Source organism: Pavona decussata, unplaced genomic scaffold (genome assembly GCF_977016875.1).
Source record: "Pavona decussata unplaced genomic scaffold, jaPavDecu1.1 SCAFFOLD_135, whole genome shotgun sequence".
NCBI classification, from domain to species: domain Eukaryota; kingdom Metazoa; phylum Cnidaria; class Anthozoa; order Scleractinia; family Agariciidae; genus Pavona; species Pavona decussata.
Window position 1 is genome coordinate 298,606 of NW_028145548.1, and position 19,057 is coordinate 317,662.

The window sequence follows — 19,057 nt, forward strand, 5'->3', positions numbered from 1 at the left end:
TTATATTTTATATTTTTGAATTGTATTTTTGAGCTGCGTATTATTTTATGTTTTAATGCTATATTAATGTGAGGTATTGGATCCTGTCCAATGGTTGTATAATACGTAACTACAAGAAGTTAATCATTGCCTGGGCTTGGTCATGTGCGCTTCACTTATCTGTGACTATCAGTTTCAATTCGCCATCGCATTGTACACGTCTCATGTCAAAATGTCTAATGAGATCACACATTCAGGTTATGAGAATAAGTGAGTGATCAGCAAGGATAAAAATTAATGTCTTGATGTTTGGACAAGTTCTCCTTACAAGATATGAAAGCATTACAGGGTTAAAGTAAAGAGAATTTACATTTTGATACTGGGGGCTTCAAAGGTTAATTTCCTCTGCACAAGCTTCGACAACAAACTAACTCCAACTTACAATTTAGCAAACAATTAAATTGTTTATAAAATAACAAATGTAGTTGAGGTGGTCTGATTTTTTTCCAGTTTAAACCTTATTTTTCAAACCAGTTTAATTTTTATTTCCCTTTGTCCCACAGATTCATAACTACTGACTGGCAGGAATAAATGAATTAAAATCATCTTTTTGTGGCGTATATTATCTCACTGTTTTAGTATATACTAAAACAACTATTCACCTCAGTGTCGGTGGCTAGCGGTGGATATCCACCATTAGCCACCTCCACTTCGGTGAATAGTTGTTAAATATATAAGAACGTCTAATTTTGGAGCTGAGGCTGAACGCCGTCAAGTTTTTTTGGCAAATTGAGCCTGAAAGATAAAAACAAAAAATACAGCCTAAGTCCGACAGAAAATGAGATGTTCCACTATGTACCAGGAATGCAATAAGAAATCCGTTGTTAATGTTAAAATGTGCAGGTGCCCCTTTATCATCTGTGTTAATTGTACTGTATAGACTGAAGTTTTACATGTATTATTTTATCCGTATTTATTCTGTTCATTTTACAGCATTTGGTCAAAATATGTTTTTAACTGACTCTCATCCCGGGTTATGTTATTAGTATGTTAATAAATTTTACTGAATCCCAGCCTCAACGTTCTTATATAAAAAAGGAGTGTGGAAAGATGTGTCATGAGCTCATGGAGACTTTCGTGCATTTTCTCCTGCTCGGAAAAAATCGCGAGTTCGTCCCAACCCCTCTACAGCCTGGAAAGGTGGTCTTATCTAATATTCACGGGAATATTGACTTCACTCTTTTTTTTATTGTCGCATCCGCGCACATCGAAAACTTGTCTAAAGCACCAGCTCTGAAAATGCGAAACTGAGAGGCTACTTATACATCCAATTTCTGTCGATGTAGGCTTTATAAGATATCGAGGGAAGAAAGTAAAAAGCATAGAGAGAAATAAAAAATACTTAATCCAGTCAACAATGCAAGCCGTTTATACAATTTTTTAGGCCATAGGCTCCCAGGAATACAACTATTTTCTAAGGTGCTCCGCTCACGTGAGCCCCCTGGCCGTGTGGGAGATTGCCAAAATAATTATGTGAGTGGGGATTTATTTTAGAACCTATAAGATGTCATTTGGGGATGAAAGTGGCGCGATGGAAACAGCTCAACTATGATACGATACGATAAGATAACTTTATTTAGACAAGGTAATTCCGTCGGCTTTATAAATTAATCATTATCAGCAAACTGTCTATCCACCTAGCTACAATTATGAAAGAAAACAAATTAAAACAACAAATGCTGCTTCTCTTGAAGACCATGTTTTTACTCTTACTTGAAATTTATTTAACTGCTGTGGCGACTCAATTAAGTCTATTATACATAACCAAAAAGTGTAATGCCAGAAATTCTCTGACCAATCAGAAGAAGAAAATTCAAATTGTTCTGTAAATTTTTTCATTAGATCATACCGATTTCGCCCGTTAATTGTTTACAGACCAAACCATCAACCCCCGACTTTCGAGGATGTGGCCGCAACGTCTTAACAAAAGAACATAAGATGTCAAAAACTGTTTAAGGGTTTCCTTGGACGTTAGGTAGGTGTTTATTAAAATCGCTTCACAGCCATTAAAGTGAATTACGCAATTATTTACAGTCAGTCAAATAAAAAATGCTAAAAATATGATAACATACGACAATAGATAATCATATTAATGCTACAATAATACTAATATACACATCAATCTAATTCTGAAGGATAGCAACTATGATTATTTCTAACTATAAAAAATAAAATATATAGAATACTGAAACTTCAAAGTCTAGAAATCAATTAATAAAAAAATCCATTCAATGTTATAAGGCTAAAATTGTAATAACACCCAATAATATATAATCATACTAATACTACAATAATACTAATATACACATCAATCTTATTCTGAAGGATAGTAATAATTATAGTATTACTAACGATAAAAAAAGTAAAATAAGATATTGAAACTTCACAAACAGTCTAGAAATCGTTAAGAAGACATGATTCACCTCTCCTCTCCTCCAAGGGGTTTTTCTCAAAACAACAAACCAACCAAAAGAGACGATACTCTTCATTTATAGTACAACGTAGTTCTTCAAGAAAGGAGACTTTCGAGGGAGAAAATGACTCGTGCAATAAGGAACTTCCTGACATTCCGTTCCAAAGGGGACAAAAGGAGGTCCTCTTAAATTGCCTGAAAATCCCGGATGGAATTTCGGAAATTTTGTGATTTATTTATATCCAAGCGAAATTTTCATATTTTTCATTCAAATGTTAAACACGCTGTGTGTATCTCCTAACCACTGTTCTAAAACGGAGAGGAAGTAGCCTGTTCTAGCAGGCGTTCAGATAAAAGCCTAGCCTTAGTGGCAGATGCATGAAAAATATAAGGCGCGCGAGGCTCCCTCCCGCGCACTTCACGCTCTTTTTCGCGCCCTTTCTCTCTTTCAAACCTAATAAAAGCCGAGCGGGGCGAAGTAAATTGCAATGCATGCGAATAGCAAAGGTGTGAAGCGGGATTTCACGGGAAGAGAGGGTGAGGGGGCCTTGATTATTTGTTCGCATCTCCATTTTGTTTACGGCGCTTCCCACTGTTGGATTGGGGGAGGTGGGTATAGTTTGAGTGAGTTGATGTCTTTTTCAGCTCCGAAAAAGGCGTCTGGCCTCGCACGCTGGGGAAGGGGGCTCGAAATGAAGGACAATACCACTTACAAAACATATTTTTTGATTGGATAGATATATTTCGAACTTGTTAAGATTTCGGTTTTGACATCCTTATAACATATCCAGTAGTACAAAAAACAAATTTTGGCGCCGCTTTTATAACATTTTCCCGCCAAAATTAAAAAATGTAGCAAAATGAAAAGAAAAAAAAAAGAGCGATCTTAAAGAGTGATGAGTTCTATATTTTTGCAAAAATTTGAATTAGCTGCCTTAGAACTCACAAAGTTATATAAGGTCGGAATTCTTTTTTCGTCAGCTTTTTTGTTATTTAAATTATACTTCTTCTTATGGAACGACTGTTATCTGAAGGAAAATAGTGTCATCTACAATGAAGCGCCTACGTCTCAAATAGTAATTAGAAACTGGGCGTTCGAAGCACTTTCCAGTATTTTCGTCGGTCACAGGCCTCTTGTTCCACTTCTCAGCTTTTGTAGGGTCGGGTATTATTGACCTGACAATGTTCTCCCTATCATTTAAATCTTCTTGTTGATCAACCAACGTAACGACAACTTTTCTGCGAAATGGCCAGGGTAAAATAGAATCGTGTTCACCTTTCATAATAACAAAGTCTACCGAGATGAACTTAGGAAGCCATTCGAGTTGTACAGTCAAACGTATTTTAAATTTATAACCACATCTGCCGTATACTCCTGTGTAGAATGGAGCACTATCTATTTGTTTTTCTTTGCTGGTTATGGCCTGTTTTAATTTTTCATTTAAGCCTCTGATCTTCCACGTATGTTCTTCCAGGTAATGCAACAGTTTATTTTCAAGACTACTTATCTTCTCTTCGTGTTTTCGTTTGGTCTCTTCAAACTTTTTGTGAGTATTACGCAACTTTTCTTGAGTATTACGCAATTCTTCTTTAGCCTTAATCAAGTTGTCTTCTGTTTCATACAACTTTACACAAGCCAAGTCAAGGTGTAGTCTCGTGCCAGATTCAAGATGAACCTCAACTTCTCTTCGCTGAAACTGGAGAATAGAAAAAACTGCTATTATCTTTAATTATTATGATGGTGGGGTATTCTGCAAATGCATTTCTTATGTCATTACAGTAACTAATATGTTCAATTCCTCAATAGCTATAAGTATTCGAAAACAAACGTCTGCCAGCAATACGAGCGATGGTAGGTACTTGAATTCTACTCATCAATGTACTTATTCAACAACACATCGCAACTGTTTTGCGTATGATCTTTAAAACCAATATTGCCTTTTCACCCAGAAAACCCAACTTAGAATTGGCAAAATGGCGGCCGTTTTACAGACAAATGCCATGTAGATTTCTGGTATTTTCAATTTCTATTAGGCCATTTCCGAGTTGCTTTTAACCTCGTTACGAAAGCAAGGCTAAGTACAAAAATGAGTTTTATCTGCATACTGATAGAAATCTAATTTTCATGTAATCAGTATCAAACAAGAGGAAGAGTGCTTCATCCGATTTGCGAACACCCAGAAGTGGGTTGGAAAAACGAGGAGCAGCCTTTGAAACTAGTGTTTGGAAACAGACACCCTAATTCGAGAATTTGATATAGCTTCTCAATCCATTTACAATTTTTGGAGAAAATCAAAGCAAAGGTGCATGCACCACAGTTTATAATAATTAAGATCACATTTTTTAACTTCACCCTCTTTAGTTTTCTCTTCATGAATTATGAAAGACTTTTGAGAATTATCAATCAAAACGTTTATAAAATACTCGGCATCGATAAAAGATCTGAAAATCGTGAGTCAACATGCAAAACAAGCGGTTTTCTCTTTGTTACATTATGCCTTTTAAAATAACGTCTTCAATTATTTAGCCTCTCTTCATTCCCAGTGACCATAGTGTAGCTTATTTTCCAAGGTGTTTTCGGATTATCGTTTTTCGTGTTTACTAGTCAAGTACGTTACATTGTCTTCGTTGACAATGTAGACAATCATTTTCGGTTTACACACTGAAGTTTGCTCCACCGACAACTGTACAAGAAATCAAAACGAAGGATCTCGCTCCTAGATTTCAATACTATTTAAAAAGTGAGACTTTTTAAAAAGGCCTATCGATGTACGACTTTTTATCCCTGTTATCAGAAATTACCTTCCTGGTACAGCCCATCTGAGCATAAGGGCAAGAAATAACTGTCAACATACAGTCCTTCTCAAGGTGGGATGAGATCTAAAGAGAACGGGTGAAAGTATTTCAGAGTTACGTTTTCTAGCTTGACTGATACCACATAACTAACACCAACTAATTTATTTTTAAATACTGTTATGGTTCTGATGTTCTTGTGGCTGATATAAATTCAAAGGTATTACTCAAAAAACTAAAATGGTGCACACACGTTTTATAACCCGCCTCTAGATATGTTTGTGGCATTAAAGAATTTGACAAATTGAAGTTCAAAATCAAATAACTTTCAAAAAGGCTACATTTTGACATTTTTATAAAAAATCATATTGTAAATGTGTTGTGAGCTTGAGTTATTACTGTCATTGTTGTTTGCTATTTTAATACTTTAATTTTAGTTACGCCTCTATGTTAACTAGTCTTTTCTTATTATAGATTAACCTGGATAAATATTGGTCAAATAAAGAAATAAGTAAAACCTACCTCCTCTCTCGCGATGATTGCACCGCAGCTGTTTGGACAGTGTAAGGGATACTTCTTACACTCTCGATGATGAGTCTTAAAAGTAAATAAAATCGTGAGACCTCAGTGAATTGCATTAAGCCTTATATTATTTGTAAATCTAGATACAGTCGAACCTGTATTAAGCAGTCACCCTCGGGGAAATGAGTCTTAATACAGGTTGCACAGAATACACAATATAAGTGACATGTTATGTGACATTTGACAACTTAATGCAACTCTATACTTACTTTGTTAAGAAACTGCAGTGATAAAATGGTATGGCAAAGGTCGAGAACATAGTATATTAAAACAGACTACAAAACATTAACGCCAAGATCCAGGGCTGTCAACCTCAGACGTCTTCAAATATGGAGAATATGACTTTCCCGGCCAGTAATAACAGAGCGCCTTACGGAGAAATGGCATCAAGGCCAAATTCACGGGTTCAGTTGGGGGGGGGGGAATACATTAAGAACTACCAGAAACAACGTTACACCTTTCAGATTTCCTTGTCAGAAACTCGAGTCTACGACAAACAGTAAACTAAGTCAATTATCTGGGAGATTACAGACATAAATCTGGAGACCGGGAGATACGGTTCAAAATCTGGAGACTCCCGGATCATCCGGGAGAGTTGACAGCCCTGAAGATCCTACAGTCGGCATTGTGGATCTTTAGAAATTCAATTGCCTGGCACGCTATTTGGTAACCGTGTTTGAGAAGTTTACGTTTAGAAAGTGACTATTTGAAACAAGTCAAGACAATAGAAACAGCTCATTTGGACTTAGTAAAGCGGGTGACTGCGACCGCCTAATAGAGGTTACCGTTTAATAGAGGTCAAAATTACAGTTACTGTAATCAAGGGACGGGACTTTGACTACTGACCGATAAATAGAGGGTGACTACTTGATACAGGTTCGACTGTAATCTAAAAAAACCATGGATGAACCATGCCTTGGAGGCATTTAAAAGTGTATTAGTTCTATTTCGTATGGTACAATTTTCAATTAAATTCGTAATTAACATGTAGTTTAATTAAAAATCAATCACCGATTATTTTACTTGACAGTGACTTGACTCAGTAGCAGTTGATACTGGGGGTCTAACCAGCACCAAAAGGGCACCAAAAGACCCAATGTTGATTGACTGGACTGAATTAATATTTCCTTTATATGGGCAAAATAGAAGCCACCATAATCAAGGAGAAAATACACTAATTCTATCGCGTTCTTTTTTTCTACTTTTAATTTGCGTTCGACATAGAAAGAACGCACTCCTGATACAGATTGGACTCGAGATTGTATAGGACACGTTGATTGAATGAATGGACCGGATATTGAGACGCGTATCTGGCATCCCCTGCAGATTTTGCAGGGGCGGATGACATCATCACCAACAACTTGGCAAAGGAGAGAGAGCCTGGGATTGAGATCATCGAACGCACACTCATGCATGTCATGGTCATGTAAGACACTTACACTTTAATTAGTTTTCATTTACCTTCAGTTAAAAAGTACGACACCATCACAAATAAAGATTTTTACCTCAGTTTCACATGCTGGATGTGGCGTGTTACAATAAGTGCAGGGAATGATCCTCCATTGGCACGTGGTGATCACGTGCTCTCGTAGGTCTTTTCTGGCAATTGACACGTGACAGTTTTGGTTCGTACAGGAGACAGGTTTGAGAGGACAAGACTCCAAATGATCCTGTTGTTTGCAAGTAAAAAATTAAGTTAAATAATAAATTAGTTCCTAAGGTAATGAGATCCGTTGAAAGTAAAACGGCCGGGCACTCGAGTTATGGAACTTAAGCACAGACGTTTTTGAGCCACGGACGGCAACCGAAATTTGATTTTTTCCCTTTTGGGAGCGTTTTAACGCCATCACGTTTGTAACGTCAAGCCAAGTCATCAACAAGAGCTTTACCTGTCCGTGGTAAGGAGCAGAAACGCGCCAAAAAAGGAAACATTCGACTTCCGGTTGCCGTCCGTGGCTCACGAACGTCTGTGCTTAAGCTCCCTGAAGAACCGTTACGCTGTCAAACTACAAACTTGTTATCAACAATCCTGTAATATAATAAGCCACTATACTACTTTTACTACATTATAATAGTTTTTGAGAAAACTGCAAATTCAAGGTAAATGAGGTTTGGTCGGAAAAAGGAGAGGTGAGAAACGGGCAGAAGAACGCAGTAACTCAACATCATCCATCATCTGGGGCCGGACAAAAAAAATTAGACCAAAAAAGAGTTCAAAACTATTGTTTTTGTTTGTTTGTTTGTTTGTTTGTTCCTTTTTTGAAAATCGTCAAAATCTGGCTCGGTCGATGGACGGTAAACAGGGTAAAAAGGCCGGAGATGGCCTTGTAAAAGGAATTTCTAAAACACCAGCTTGTTGCCATAACAATTTTAGTTCTCCAGGACTGACGCGGATTATTTCAGCTAAGATAATAAAGTGAAATTTACACTTTCTCCTTATGGCTAAGTTTCCTGAGACATGGAGTTACCGATCGGGTATTCAAGGTTATTTTACCAGTGATCAGAGAACAATGGTGGCCCACACAGTGTGCCACTCTACGGACATGCTACCATCAAAAAGTTGTTGCAGATGTTTAAAGGCTGCTGCAAAAAAAAACTTTAAATGGACAAAGAGTCAAGACTTACGTCTTTTGACCTCAGTTCGCCAGTCCACTGACATCCTTCAATTGGACATTTGATGATGAAAGAGAGAATCATTCTCTGAGTTGCTTTGTCTGGGAAGATGTCCTACATAAAAGAAAATTTAATTCAATTTGGGTGTGAATATAAGTCTTAATTCTTATTTATAAACGGATAAAAATAGATAGGAGCTGGAAAGTGTAAGAAACAGTTGAGTTATTATCAGCTAAAACAGCATGTTTCACAGCTTGTTTGTTTGTTTGTTTTTTCTCGTAGTTTCGGCACATATTCTTTTGTTTAATGTCTTAAACCAACTTTGAACATGCAAACTGACTCCATCCACGCTAAGCTGTTTACATAAACACAAAAGGAAAAAAATGTTATTATATTATTGTTTTCACTCATTTATATTCAAACCACGAAGAAACAGTCACTTTTCCTTGATGATGATGGCAGTAACATCGAAACGTCGGACAGAATTAGTTGTAATTTGGGGATCGTCATTATCAATAACATTTCACTGGCACAGGACACTTACTTTCTCTCGTACTAGGTTGTTTCGGTCCACAGGACAACTAAGTTGTTGTCGACCTTGCTCCTGTCTGTTTTGTAAAATAATACCATCAAACAAATATTAATGCCGGTAAACAGACTATGAATAGAATACTAGTCATCACTACTCCTGATCAGAGATACTCGCGAGAACTCGCACGGAAATTGCCTTGTACCGCGTGATATCAATCACCTATTGATAACCGATTGATTTCGATTAAAATTGGTAATCGCTAACAATCAAACTCCCAGAAAAATTTTGTTATCGATTGTTATCGCTTAAGATAATGGATAATAATCGACAGTATCAATCGATAACAATTACTAATCCCAAGGGGTATTCGTTTGAAACATATTAGATGGCATTACTATCTACTAAGCAATATGAGACCCGCGTTCAAATGGTGAAACATTTTATTATTTCACCATCTAGTCCTGCCGGAGTCTAGCCACGTCCAGGAAGAATGTTCATCAGGAGATCCTCTAGTCTTGGTTTGGGGTTTTAAAATATTTTAACTTGTCCATTCATCCCAGTGCTGTCGATTGCATTTTGCATCTCCTTTATGGCATTCTCGCGTGGATGAAAGTCCAACTCGATCCTATATGTGGAGGGACATTGTAGCCCTTGTTCTTGTTGTTTTAGTATCAGCTTGTTGATATTTGCATTGCATATCCACGATTGAATGACTCAATAAAACCATAGAAAATATATCGTGTCAATCTTTAACTTGTAGAAATTGACCAAAATTGTTTCCGATAAAAATCGATGGTGATCGATAATAATCGATAACCAATCCTCATCGATTTCCAACTCTCAACTTTTTTTCTTTATCGATTCCTATCGAGTACATGGTATCGGAAATCGTTATCAATCTTCGATTGATATCGATTGCTATTGATTGTTATCGATTATCGGTTTATCGATTGACTACGCCTGGTTTTTTGAAACGTTGACCCTCGCCGGAAATCATTAAAGTGCTACTATGACGAAATTCGCGTCTTTCTAATCTGAGCCATTTTAAAACATAAACAAGTAGTCTGTACGTGAAGAAGAATGCTGTTTACTATTTTCAAATATCTCTTTTTGTTCCGGACATATTCAAGTTTTTAAAATATGCAAATTAGCCAAGTGGTGACGTCATTAACTCAACCGAATTTTCATCAAATATTATGAAAAAAGATATCTCACCCAATTTGTATCAGAAATGCTTGATTCTTTGCAGTTACATTGTTCCAGGTGTGCTTCATAATATGAGCTTATCAGTTTTGTTACCATGGCAACATACTGGGTTCCAGTCCTCCCTCATACTTAAGGCTTTGCTGGCCACCTTTGGCGTTCTATTTTGATATTTGCCAATGGTGCCTCATCTGCATGATCCAGCTAGCGTATAAATATGTTAGGTCGAGTTCGTGGCCTTGTTAAATGTTTTTCAAGCTGAAAATCACTAAAATATTAAAATCAGGTTGGAGGGGACTGGAAAAGAATGAGTTGCCATAGGCCGTAGGTGTATTGCCTTTAGGACTATTAGCCCGCCAGGTTTCAATGGTGTCTGCTGTAAAGTGACTGAGATAGCTCTATTTATATACTTGATGTTATGTTGAGTTGAGAATATGACGTCATCAGTCATCTCATTTACATATTTTACATATTTTCAAACTTAAATATCTCCGGAACCAATGCAGATATTTAGAAACGGTAAACGGCGTTTTTAATCTTTCCTAGAATTCTATGTGATAAACCTTAAAATTCAAGAGGTAAAAATTTGATCATAGTAGCACTTTAACAAGCTTGATACTAAAAGTTGAAGGGACTGTGTCTTCTATCTTTATAGCTCCAAGTATAGCTCTGAACAAGTTAAATATGACGCATTTCTGAGTATCTGAAAATATGCCTGGAACAAATTGCTGTTGATTTCTGTAACATCGCAGTAGACCCGTTCAGAAAATTATCCGGTTCATTGGATTGCTCGCCGTCTCGGCTAAGACTGCCTAGCAAAGTCTGTTAGCGTGACTTAGCTCGTCTAAATATCAATTTAGAAAGGTAAAAATAAGTGCTTAGTAAACTAGAAATAACTGTTTCTTTAGATATCTGTCATTTCAAAAAATGATGACGTATTTTCTGTTGAAGAACCTCGTCTTTTTCGAGCAGTGTGGACGGCTTGTTTCAACAGGAAGTTTACTCAGCTCAAGAGGCTTGCTCGCAGTGCACGTTGGGATACATTCAGTTCATCAAAAAGTTCCGTCTTGTGTTCGATTATCAAACACAATGGTAGATTCAATAAACGGTTGAATTCGATTTTGCGAGATTAAACTGAAATTTGTTCGACTTTGGTTCCCTTCATTCGTTGTACCTCTTATCGACTAACAAATACCAAGGAGCGCTCACTCGCCAACAGCGTGAATGGTCATGAATATTTTGTGTAATCAATGCACAATTCCGAGAAGTCATTGCGTTTAATGATCAGTGCCCGAGTCTCAGGAGGGTAAGAGCCTCCTAGTCTATCACAGGCTTTCACTTATATCGTTACGCTTAAGCATATTTGATGTAGAACAGTTCCAACAAATTTTCTTCCCCTAACAAACGCTTTCTTCCCGCAACAGTCGAGCCTTATAACATAATTTAATAATCTTGGAAACCTTACCTCACGAAGTGTCGGTCAAGACACTGCCTGCAAAATCTATGGCCGCATACTCCCGTTTGGACCGCCTCTTTTAAAGGTAACTGACAGATTGGACAATGCCATTCGTCTTCTACAACATCTACAAAATCCTCATCGTATCCACCAAGAGAAGAATTTGCTTAAGCTTCCGCCATAATCTAGCGTCGTTGGGTGGGGAGTAATACCAAAGTCTCACTTCGTTTCGGATCAGGTATGGATGACCTGGAATTTTTTCTTTTGTCAGAACTGTCAGCTTTGTGCACAGATAAAATTCTCGTGTCACGCATTACCTGCGTGTTTCCTTTCTGTGCATGCACACGAGGCGCTACGAACGGAGGATAGCCTGCCTGGAGACGTCTTCTGCACTCGAGTGCAATAACGAAAATAGGAAAGAAAACAGCCTGAGTCGTCTGCACACAGGCTAAAAGGAGGACAACCAGAAGAAAAGAAAGGAAAAAAGACAGAATAAACCTGGGTTTTAACCAAATACTCGGGTGAGGACAAAGCTGGCTGTCCACCTTGGCTCGCTGCCGAGGGAGAGCAGGAGCTCTGTGATTGGTTGGTAAAACCAAAACCAACCGTGACTTGCTCGCAGTCATGCAAGTGAAGAAGCTGTATGTCACGTCAAAAAATACTCCACGGTTGAGGAGTTTTCTGCAGCGTGTACCCGGGGGGAGGGAGAGGGGGTTACGCCTCGGAATTCTCGGAAGAGGTATGCCGCCTGGTCCTTCAAATCCTGACCCTGTTTCAGACCAAAACATGCCATTCTCCACACCCGTTTTCAGACGTGGCCTCTAAAATCCAAACCCGTTTTCAAACCTGGCTTATGAAAGTTGTATTTGTTTGCAAATCCATTACCTTGTCCAAGTCAAGTTAAAATATTGTTTAAGCATTTTATTAATTTAGTAGTATAATAAACGTTACGGTTACAAAATTTTCCCACTGGCTTTGTTGTAGCGTAATTAAGCTTCGCATCACTGCCGAGGTCAAGAATTGGTAAAAGTCACCCGAAAATTCAGCTCGAATGGTTCTCCTTCTGTACAATTCATTTGTAGTTGAAAAGGCAAATACGTTTATACGCTCTCGTGGTTCCCTTGAAAACTATACCCGATTTAAGACCATAATGGTTCCCCTTTTCAGACCAAAACAGCTCAAAAGCCATACCCTTTGGGGCGGCAGACAGACAAAAGACAGCCTTTATTTTAGCACGATAAAAATTAAAACTCTGCAGCTTGTGGGGTCGTGCAAAATATATACACAGTAAAATCCTCGCACCCTTGATCCTATTTTAAAATTCCCTATATATAATTTAAACCCGCACGTCTAAAATCGGCCGTTGTTACTGAAGCCAAAAGTTAACTCCTTGAAGATATCGATCAAGCGGATTTTCTTTGCCAGGTCCTTATTTATCTAGTTCGTACCCGCGACCTCCTTGTCCTGGGTAATGATGGCATTCCACAGTATTGGTCTTCTATACGCCATGGCATTTTAACCATAATTAGCGTTAAAGGGTGGCAATGTTAGCGTATCATGCGCTCTCAGAGAATGCCCTGGGGCATGCCTTATTGCACATACCTAATAGCTTACGTAGGGAAGTACTCCTTTCCCCCCTCCCCCCCCCCCTTCGCGCTCCCCGCGAGCGTGTCCCTAGCCTGCATAACAGGACCTTACCGGCGCTTATTGAGCCGAGCGGGAAGAGCGAGACATCAAGCGTGAAGCGTGACTCGCGAGCGCGGAGCACGAGACGAAGGGGGAAGAAAATATTTTCTCTCCCCCTCGTCTGCAGGCTAGTGTGTCTCAAAGTTTTCGCCTCCTGCCATTTTAAACATCGCGGAGAGGGCAATCAAATCGTTCAAGAGCCACTTTATTTATGTTTTGACTGATGTTAAGCATGCAAATTCTCCTTACAATATCACTAATTACTCCAATTATTTTCGTTACTCTTAGTTTTCTGTTTTCCTTTGCTATATCTTTCTTATTTTTTTCCATTCTACTTAGTTACTTTTCTTATCAATTTACTCCCTTTAGAGGGACACAGTATTAGTTTTACTAGAGATGCCCCTCTACTCTCCTTCCCCTATCTGAATTGTATTTTTGAGCTGCGTATTATTCTATGTTTTAATACTATATTAATAATATATTTTGCGCTTATGCTGAAGAGTAAGAGTGGAGAGTATAAATAAAAATTTCAAACGTTTTAATGAGATCACACATTCAGGTTGTGAGAATAAGTGGGTGATCAGTAAGGATAAAAATTAATGTCTTGATGTTTGAACAAGTTCTCCTTACAAGATATAAAAGTATTTTAGGGGAAAAGTAAACAGAATTTGCATTTTGATACTTGGGGCTTCAAAGGTTAATTTCCTCTGCACAAGCTTCCACAACAAACTAACTCCAACTTACAATTTAGCGATGAGGATATGAAAACTTAAATTGTTTATATAATAACAAATTTAGTTCAGGTGGTGTGATTTTTTTCCAGTTTGAACATTATTTTTCAAACCAGTTTAATTCTTATTTCCCTTTGTCCCGCAGATTCATAAACACAATCTGGAATGTGGCAGGAATAAATGAATAAAATCATCTTTTTGTGGTTATCTCACTGTTTTAGTATATACTAAAACAACTATTCACCTCAGTGTCTGTGGCTAGCGGTGGATATCCTCCACTAGCCACCTCCACTTCGGTGAATAGTTGTTAATTATCTATTCATTCTCTTTGTTTTGTAGCATGAAAGCAAGCTGTATCAAAATGTAAACAAAATCACGAAGTTTCAAAAGCAACCAAACGTTGGCGCTGGCTCTGATTTCAAGTGAAGACTAAACTTTAAAAAGGAAGAACGCAAGGAAATTACTAGCCGGGAAAAACCATCTTCTCTTCCCAGGAATCGAGTGTGGGACCGTAGGTGTGATGTACCATAAACCACCAAAAGTACAAATGTCTTTTTCCAAGTGCTCCGCTCACGTGAGTGTGGGAAATCGCCAAAATGATAATCTGAGTAACGGTTTCTTCAGAACCTCTAAGAAGTCATTTAAGGACGAAAGTGGTGCGATTCAAGTTTCAAGTTCAAGTTTCTTTATTTCCACATACTTGTTTACAACATTAATAGAAATAGTTCGACTGTTATACATGACCAAAATGTGTAATGCCAGAAATTCTCTGGCCAATCAGTAGAGGGAGATTCAAATGGTTCTGCATACCGACTTCGCCCGTTAATTATTCGTATAGACCAATCAAACCATCCGCACTGACTTCGAGGATATGCCCGCAATGCATCAGTAAATTCCAGCTGTGCCCATCACCCCCCGGGCAATAGTGGGGCATTTTCCTACACTGTCCACCCCGGGGGTCGGGCATTAGTTCCACCCAATTACCGCGTAGCATTTGGCCATCTCACTTTTTTCACCTTACAATATTGTCGCTTTTTTTAATAACCAATTCATTGGCAAATACAGTAAGTTTCTTATTAAATACGTCTAGATAGGACATAAATGAGACGCCATAGCTAGTACTGCAGAATGACCTTTTCTTACAATACTACCGGAAGCAAGACCTAGCTAGGACTAAATTTTGCCTGAATTAGCTTAGAGTTTATTGAAGTAGGACGAGAAACGAAGAAAATGAAACATTCCCGCGGCTCACCCGAAGAGGGGGACCCTGTTGGAATTGACTGATGCACAACGTCTTAACAAAAGAATAATCATCATCAGCATAAACGTTATTAAAAATGACCAACTCTTAACACAACCCTATGCACTCCTAAATATTTTGTACATTTTCAGCAAATATAAAATTCTCGTATTCAAATTCTAATAACAATAATATTTATAATAATAATAACAATAACAATAACAATAACAATAACAATAACAATAACAATAATAATAATAATAATAATAATAATAATAACAATCTTTATACAGGGAGCCTATATTACGAAAGTGATATTCAGTTGGGCCCTGTAGATTGAGAAAAAAACTACATAATGCTTTAAAAAGCTTACAAATGATTTAAAAATTAGAAATATTTTAAAAATAGAAAATACAAAGACAGCGATAAGGAATAAAAATTAGGAACATAGGATGACAAAAACTGTTTGAGGGTTTCCTTTGGACGTTAGGTACGTGATTATCATTTTTATTGAAATCACTTCGCAGCCATTATGGTGATTTACGTAATTATTTACAATCAGTCAATAAAAATTTATGAAAGCATATAATACTACAAAATGACATACGATAATATATAGTCCAACTAAGACTACAATAATACTAATATACACATCAATCTAATTCTGGAAGATAGCAATGATGATAGTATTTCTAACTATAAAAAAATACAAGATATAAAATATTGAAACTTCACTAACAGTGTAGAATTCAGTTAATAAAAATTCCATGAAACAATATAAGGCTTAAATATAATCATACCACTTGATTACTACAATAAAACTAATAAACACATCAAATTCTGAAGGATAGTAATGATCATAGTATTTCTTATAACAACAAAAATAAAATAAAATAAAATATAGAATTTTCACAATCAGTGTAGACATTGTTTAGAAGACTTGATTCACCCCCTCCTCCCAAGCGTTTTTCTCAAAACAGCAAACCAACCGAAAGAGGCAATACTCTTCATTTACGATATACAGCGTGGTTCCTCGAGAAAGGAGACTATCAACTGCAAAAAAAGCTAGTGCAGACAGGAACTTTCCAATGTCCCGTTCCAAACGGGGCAAGAGGAGGTCCTCTTAAGGTACCTCCAAAATACCGGATAGAATTCCGGAAATTTTGTGTTTTATTGATATATATCTAAGCGAGATTTTCATATTTTTCAAGCAAATGTTGAACAGGCTGTGTGTATCTCCTAACTACTCTACAAAATTCAAGATGACGTTTCGAAAGCGGAGAGGAAGTAGCCTGTTCCAGGCGTTCAGATAAAAGCCGAATGGCACGAAGTAAATTGCAATGCGTGCGAATTACAAACTAAGGCGAGAAGCGGTATTAAACGAGAAGAGACTGCACGAGATAAGGTTGGGTGGGAGGGGAGAGAGCGAGAAAAGAGTTAAAAGCTACTACAGGCCCTATGCTCTTTGTTAAAAGAAGGGTTGGGGGGGGGGGGTAGTCTGAGTAATCTGCCCTCGCACGCTAGAAAAGGGGCTTGAAATGAGGGAAACCTCAACTTTGAAAACATTAATATCGTTTGCTTTTTATACATATTTCACCACACACGTTACAAAAAAAGCAAAATAAGAGTAAAAAGATATATATATTACAGAGAAAGTGGTGAGAAAGCCCTAGGAGAAACCACAGTTATAGGGCTTATACAATAAGGCTGCCTCATTACAGAGTTGTTACATACAATTACAGTTGAAACAAATAGACAGGATACGATCAATGAACATGTACATTTGAGAAAAAAAGGCATGCAAGGTCAAAAATAGATATACAAATTTGGTTTTGAGATCCTTATAGCACGTTCTTCAAGAAACCATCATTGGATAGCACAAAAACAAATTTTGACGCCATTTTTATGATTCTAACATTTTCCCGCCAAACATGTAAAAGCTAACAAAATGAAGGGAAAAAAAAGATTCTAAAGAGTGAGGAGTTTTATATTGTTGCAAAATTTCAAATTAGCTGCCTTATAGAGCTCTCAAAGTTATAATACTACAGCCCAACACAGCATGTGGGCCAAGTCCCCTTTGAAAAAATATTAAAATAAAATATAACTTTGAGAGTCCTTAAAAGGACTTTTAGATGCCCACCATCAAACAGTCTACTGTTTTTCTCGATAAATGTCACCTGCAATGAATTTAAAGCAAAAACATGTTATGAGCGCGCTAGTGAGAGCTAACTGCCTATTATAGGAGATCATATGATGTGGCAAATTTAAACAGTCTTCGGTAATGTAATTACTCAGGTTGAAATTCTCAGTTCTTGTCAGCTATTTTTTTTTTATTTAAATTATACTTTTTCTTATGAAAGAACTGTTACCTGAAGGAAAATAGTGTCATCTACCATGAAGCGCCTTTCTCTCAGTGTGGAATCAAATAATGAAAATCCGAACTTCCTTCCATTATTTTCGTCAGTCACAGGCCTCTTATTCCACTCCTCGTCTTTTGTAGGGTCGGGTGTTATTGACATGACAATGTTCTTTCTATCATTTAAATCTTCTTGTTGATCAACCAACGTATATTTAACTTTTCTGTGAAAAGGCCAGGGTAAAATGGAATCGTATTCACCCTTCATTATAACAAAATATACCGAGAGACAAATAATAGAGCCAAAGCCGCCTTCTAGAGTCAAGCGTATTTTAAATTTATACCTATATCTGCCAAATGCACCAGTGTAGAACGGAGCACTTTCTATTTTGATTACTTTGTCCGTTTCTGCTTGTCTCATTTTTTCATTAAAGCCGCTGATCTTCCACGTATGTTCTTCCAGATGATGCAAGAGTTTATTTTCAACACGATTTATCTTCTCTTCGTGTTTTAGTTTGGTCTCTTCAAACTTTTCTTGAGTATTACGTAATTCTTCTCTGGCCTTAATCAAGTTGTATTCTGTTTCATTTAACTTTTCTTGAGTAATACGCAATTCTCCTCTGGCCTTAATCAAGTTGTCTTCTGTTTCATTCAACTTTACACAAGCCAAGTCAAGGTGCAGTCTCGTGCCAGATTCAAGATGAACTTCAACTTCTCTTCGCTGAAACTGGAGAATAAAAAACCCTGCTACCATCTTATGATGGTGGGTATTCTGCAAATTAATTTGTTACGTCACTGACAGTAGCTAAAATGTTCCTTCTCCTCACTAGCTATAAGTATTCGTGAGAACGTCTGCCAGCAATACGAGCGATAGAAGGTACTTGAATTCTGCCAATCGATACTTATTCAACACATCGCCGGCAACTGTTTTTGCGTATGATCTGAACCAATATTGTCGTTTCACCCGGAAGACCCAACTTAGAATTGACAAAATGGCGGCCGTTCCACAGACAAATGCCAGGTTTCTGGTATTTTCAAGTTAAAATTCTATTAGGCCAATTCCGAGTTGCTTTTAACCTCATTACGAAAGCGAAGCTAAGTGCAAAGCTTTTCATGAGAAAATGAGTTTCATCTGCATACTGATAGAAATCTAATTTTCATGTTATATATCAAACACGAGGAAGAGTGCTTCATCCGATTTGCAAACACCGAGAATTGGGTTGGAAAACCGAGGAGCAGCCTTTGAAGCTAGTGTTTGAAAACAGACACCCTAATTCGAGAATTTGATATAGCTTCTCAATCAATTTACAATTCTTGGAGAAAATCAAAGAAAAGGTGCATGCACCAAATTTTATAATAATTAAGGTTACCCGGTACCTTCAGAGGTGTCTCGCGTCCAAGCGATGTAGCGCG

At 37.5% G+C, this 19,057-nt stretch overlaps 2 protein-coding genes across 10 annotated transcripts in view; both read right to left on the minus strand.

Moving 5' to 3' along the window:
* Positions 1-1,591: 1,591 nt before the first annotated feature.
* Positions 1,592-11,854, minus strand: LOC146467479 (TNF receptor-associated factor 5-like). The gene is made up of 7 exons (XM_085125786.1): positions 11,641-11,854; positions 8,985-9,048; positions 8,453-8,554; positions 7,333-7,497; positions 5,768-5,842; positions 5,255-5,332; positions 1,592-4,149 (listed from the first exon to the last, which is right to left on the minus strand). Exons 3-7 carry the CDS (start codon positions 8,522-8,524, stop codon positions 3,463-3,465), a joined length of 1,077 nt encoding a protein of 358 aa, XP_084981912.1. The 5' UTR covers positions 8,525-8,554; positions 8,985-9,048; positions 11,641-11,854; the 3' UTR covers positions 1,592-3,462.
* A 5,555-nt stretch (positions 11,855-17,409) lies between these two features.
* Positions 17,410-19,057, minus strand: part of LOC146467480 (TNF receptor-associated factor 6-like) — a 36,110-nt gene continuing 34,462 nt past the window's right edge. For all 9 annotated transcript variants that reach the window (XM_085125768.1, XM_085125774.1, XM_085125773.1 and 6 more), the window contains exon 7: positions 17,410-18,371. In XM_085125768.1, the coding sequence (XP_084981894.1) occupies positions 17,640-18,371 (732 nt within the window). In that variant the 3' untranslated portion in view covers positions 17,410-17,639. The remainder of the gene's footprint in view (positions 18,372-19,057) is intronic.

Bases quoted from the DNA above. Each gene is read 5' to 3' on its own strand.
- LOC146467479 (XM_085125786.1), bottom strand. From the start codon at position 8,524: ATGATTCTCTCTTTCATCATCAAATGTCCAATTGAAGGATGTCAGTGG. The intron at 5,843-7,332 runs GTAAAAATCTTT...TTTACTTTTAAG, and splicing joins ATCCAGCATGTGAAACTGAG to ACTCATCATCGAGAGTGTAA. The intron at 5,333-5,767 runs GTAGGTTTTACT...CGTTCTCTTTAG, and splicing joins CAATCATCGCGAGAGAGGAG to ATCTCATCCCACCTTGAGAA.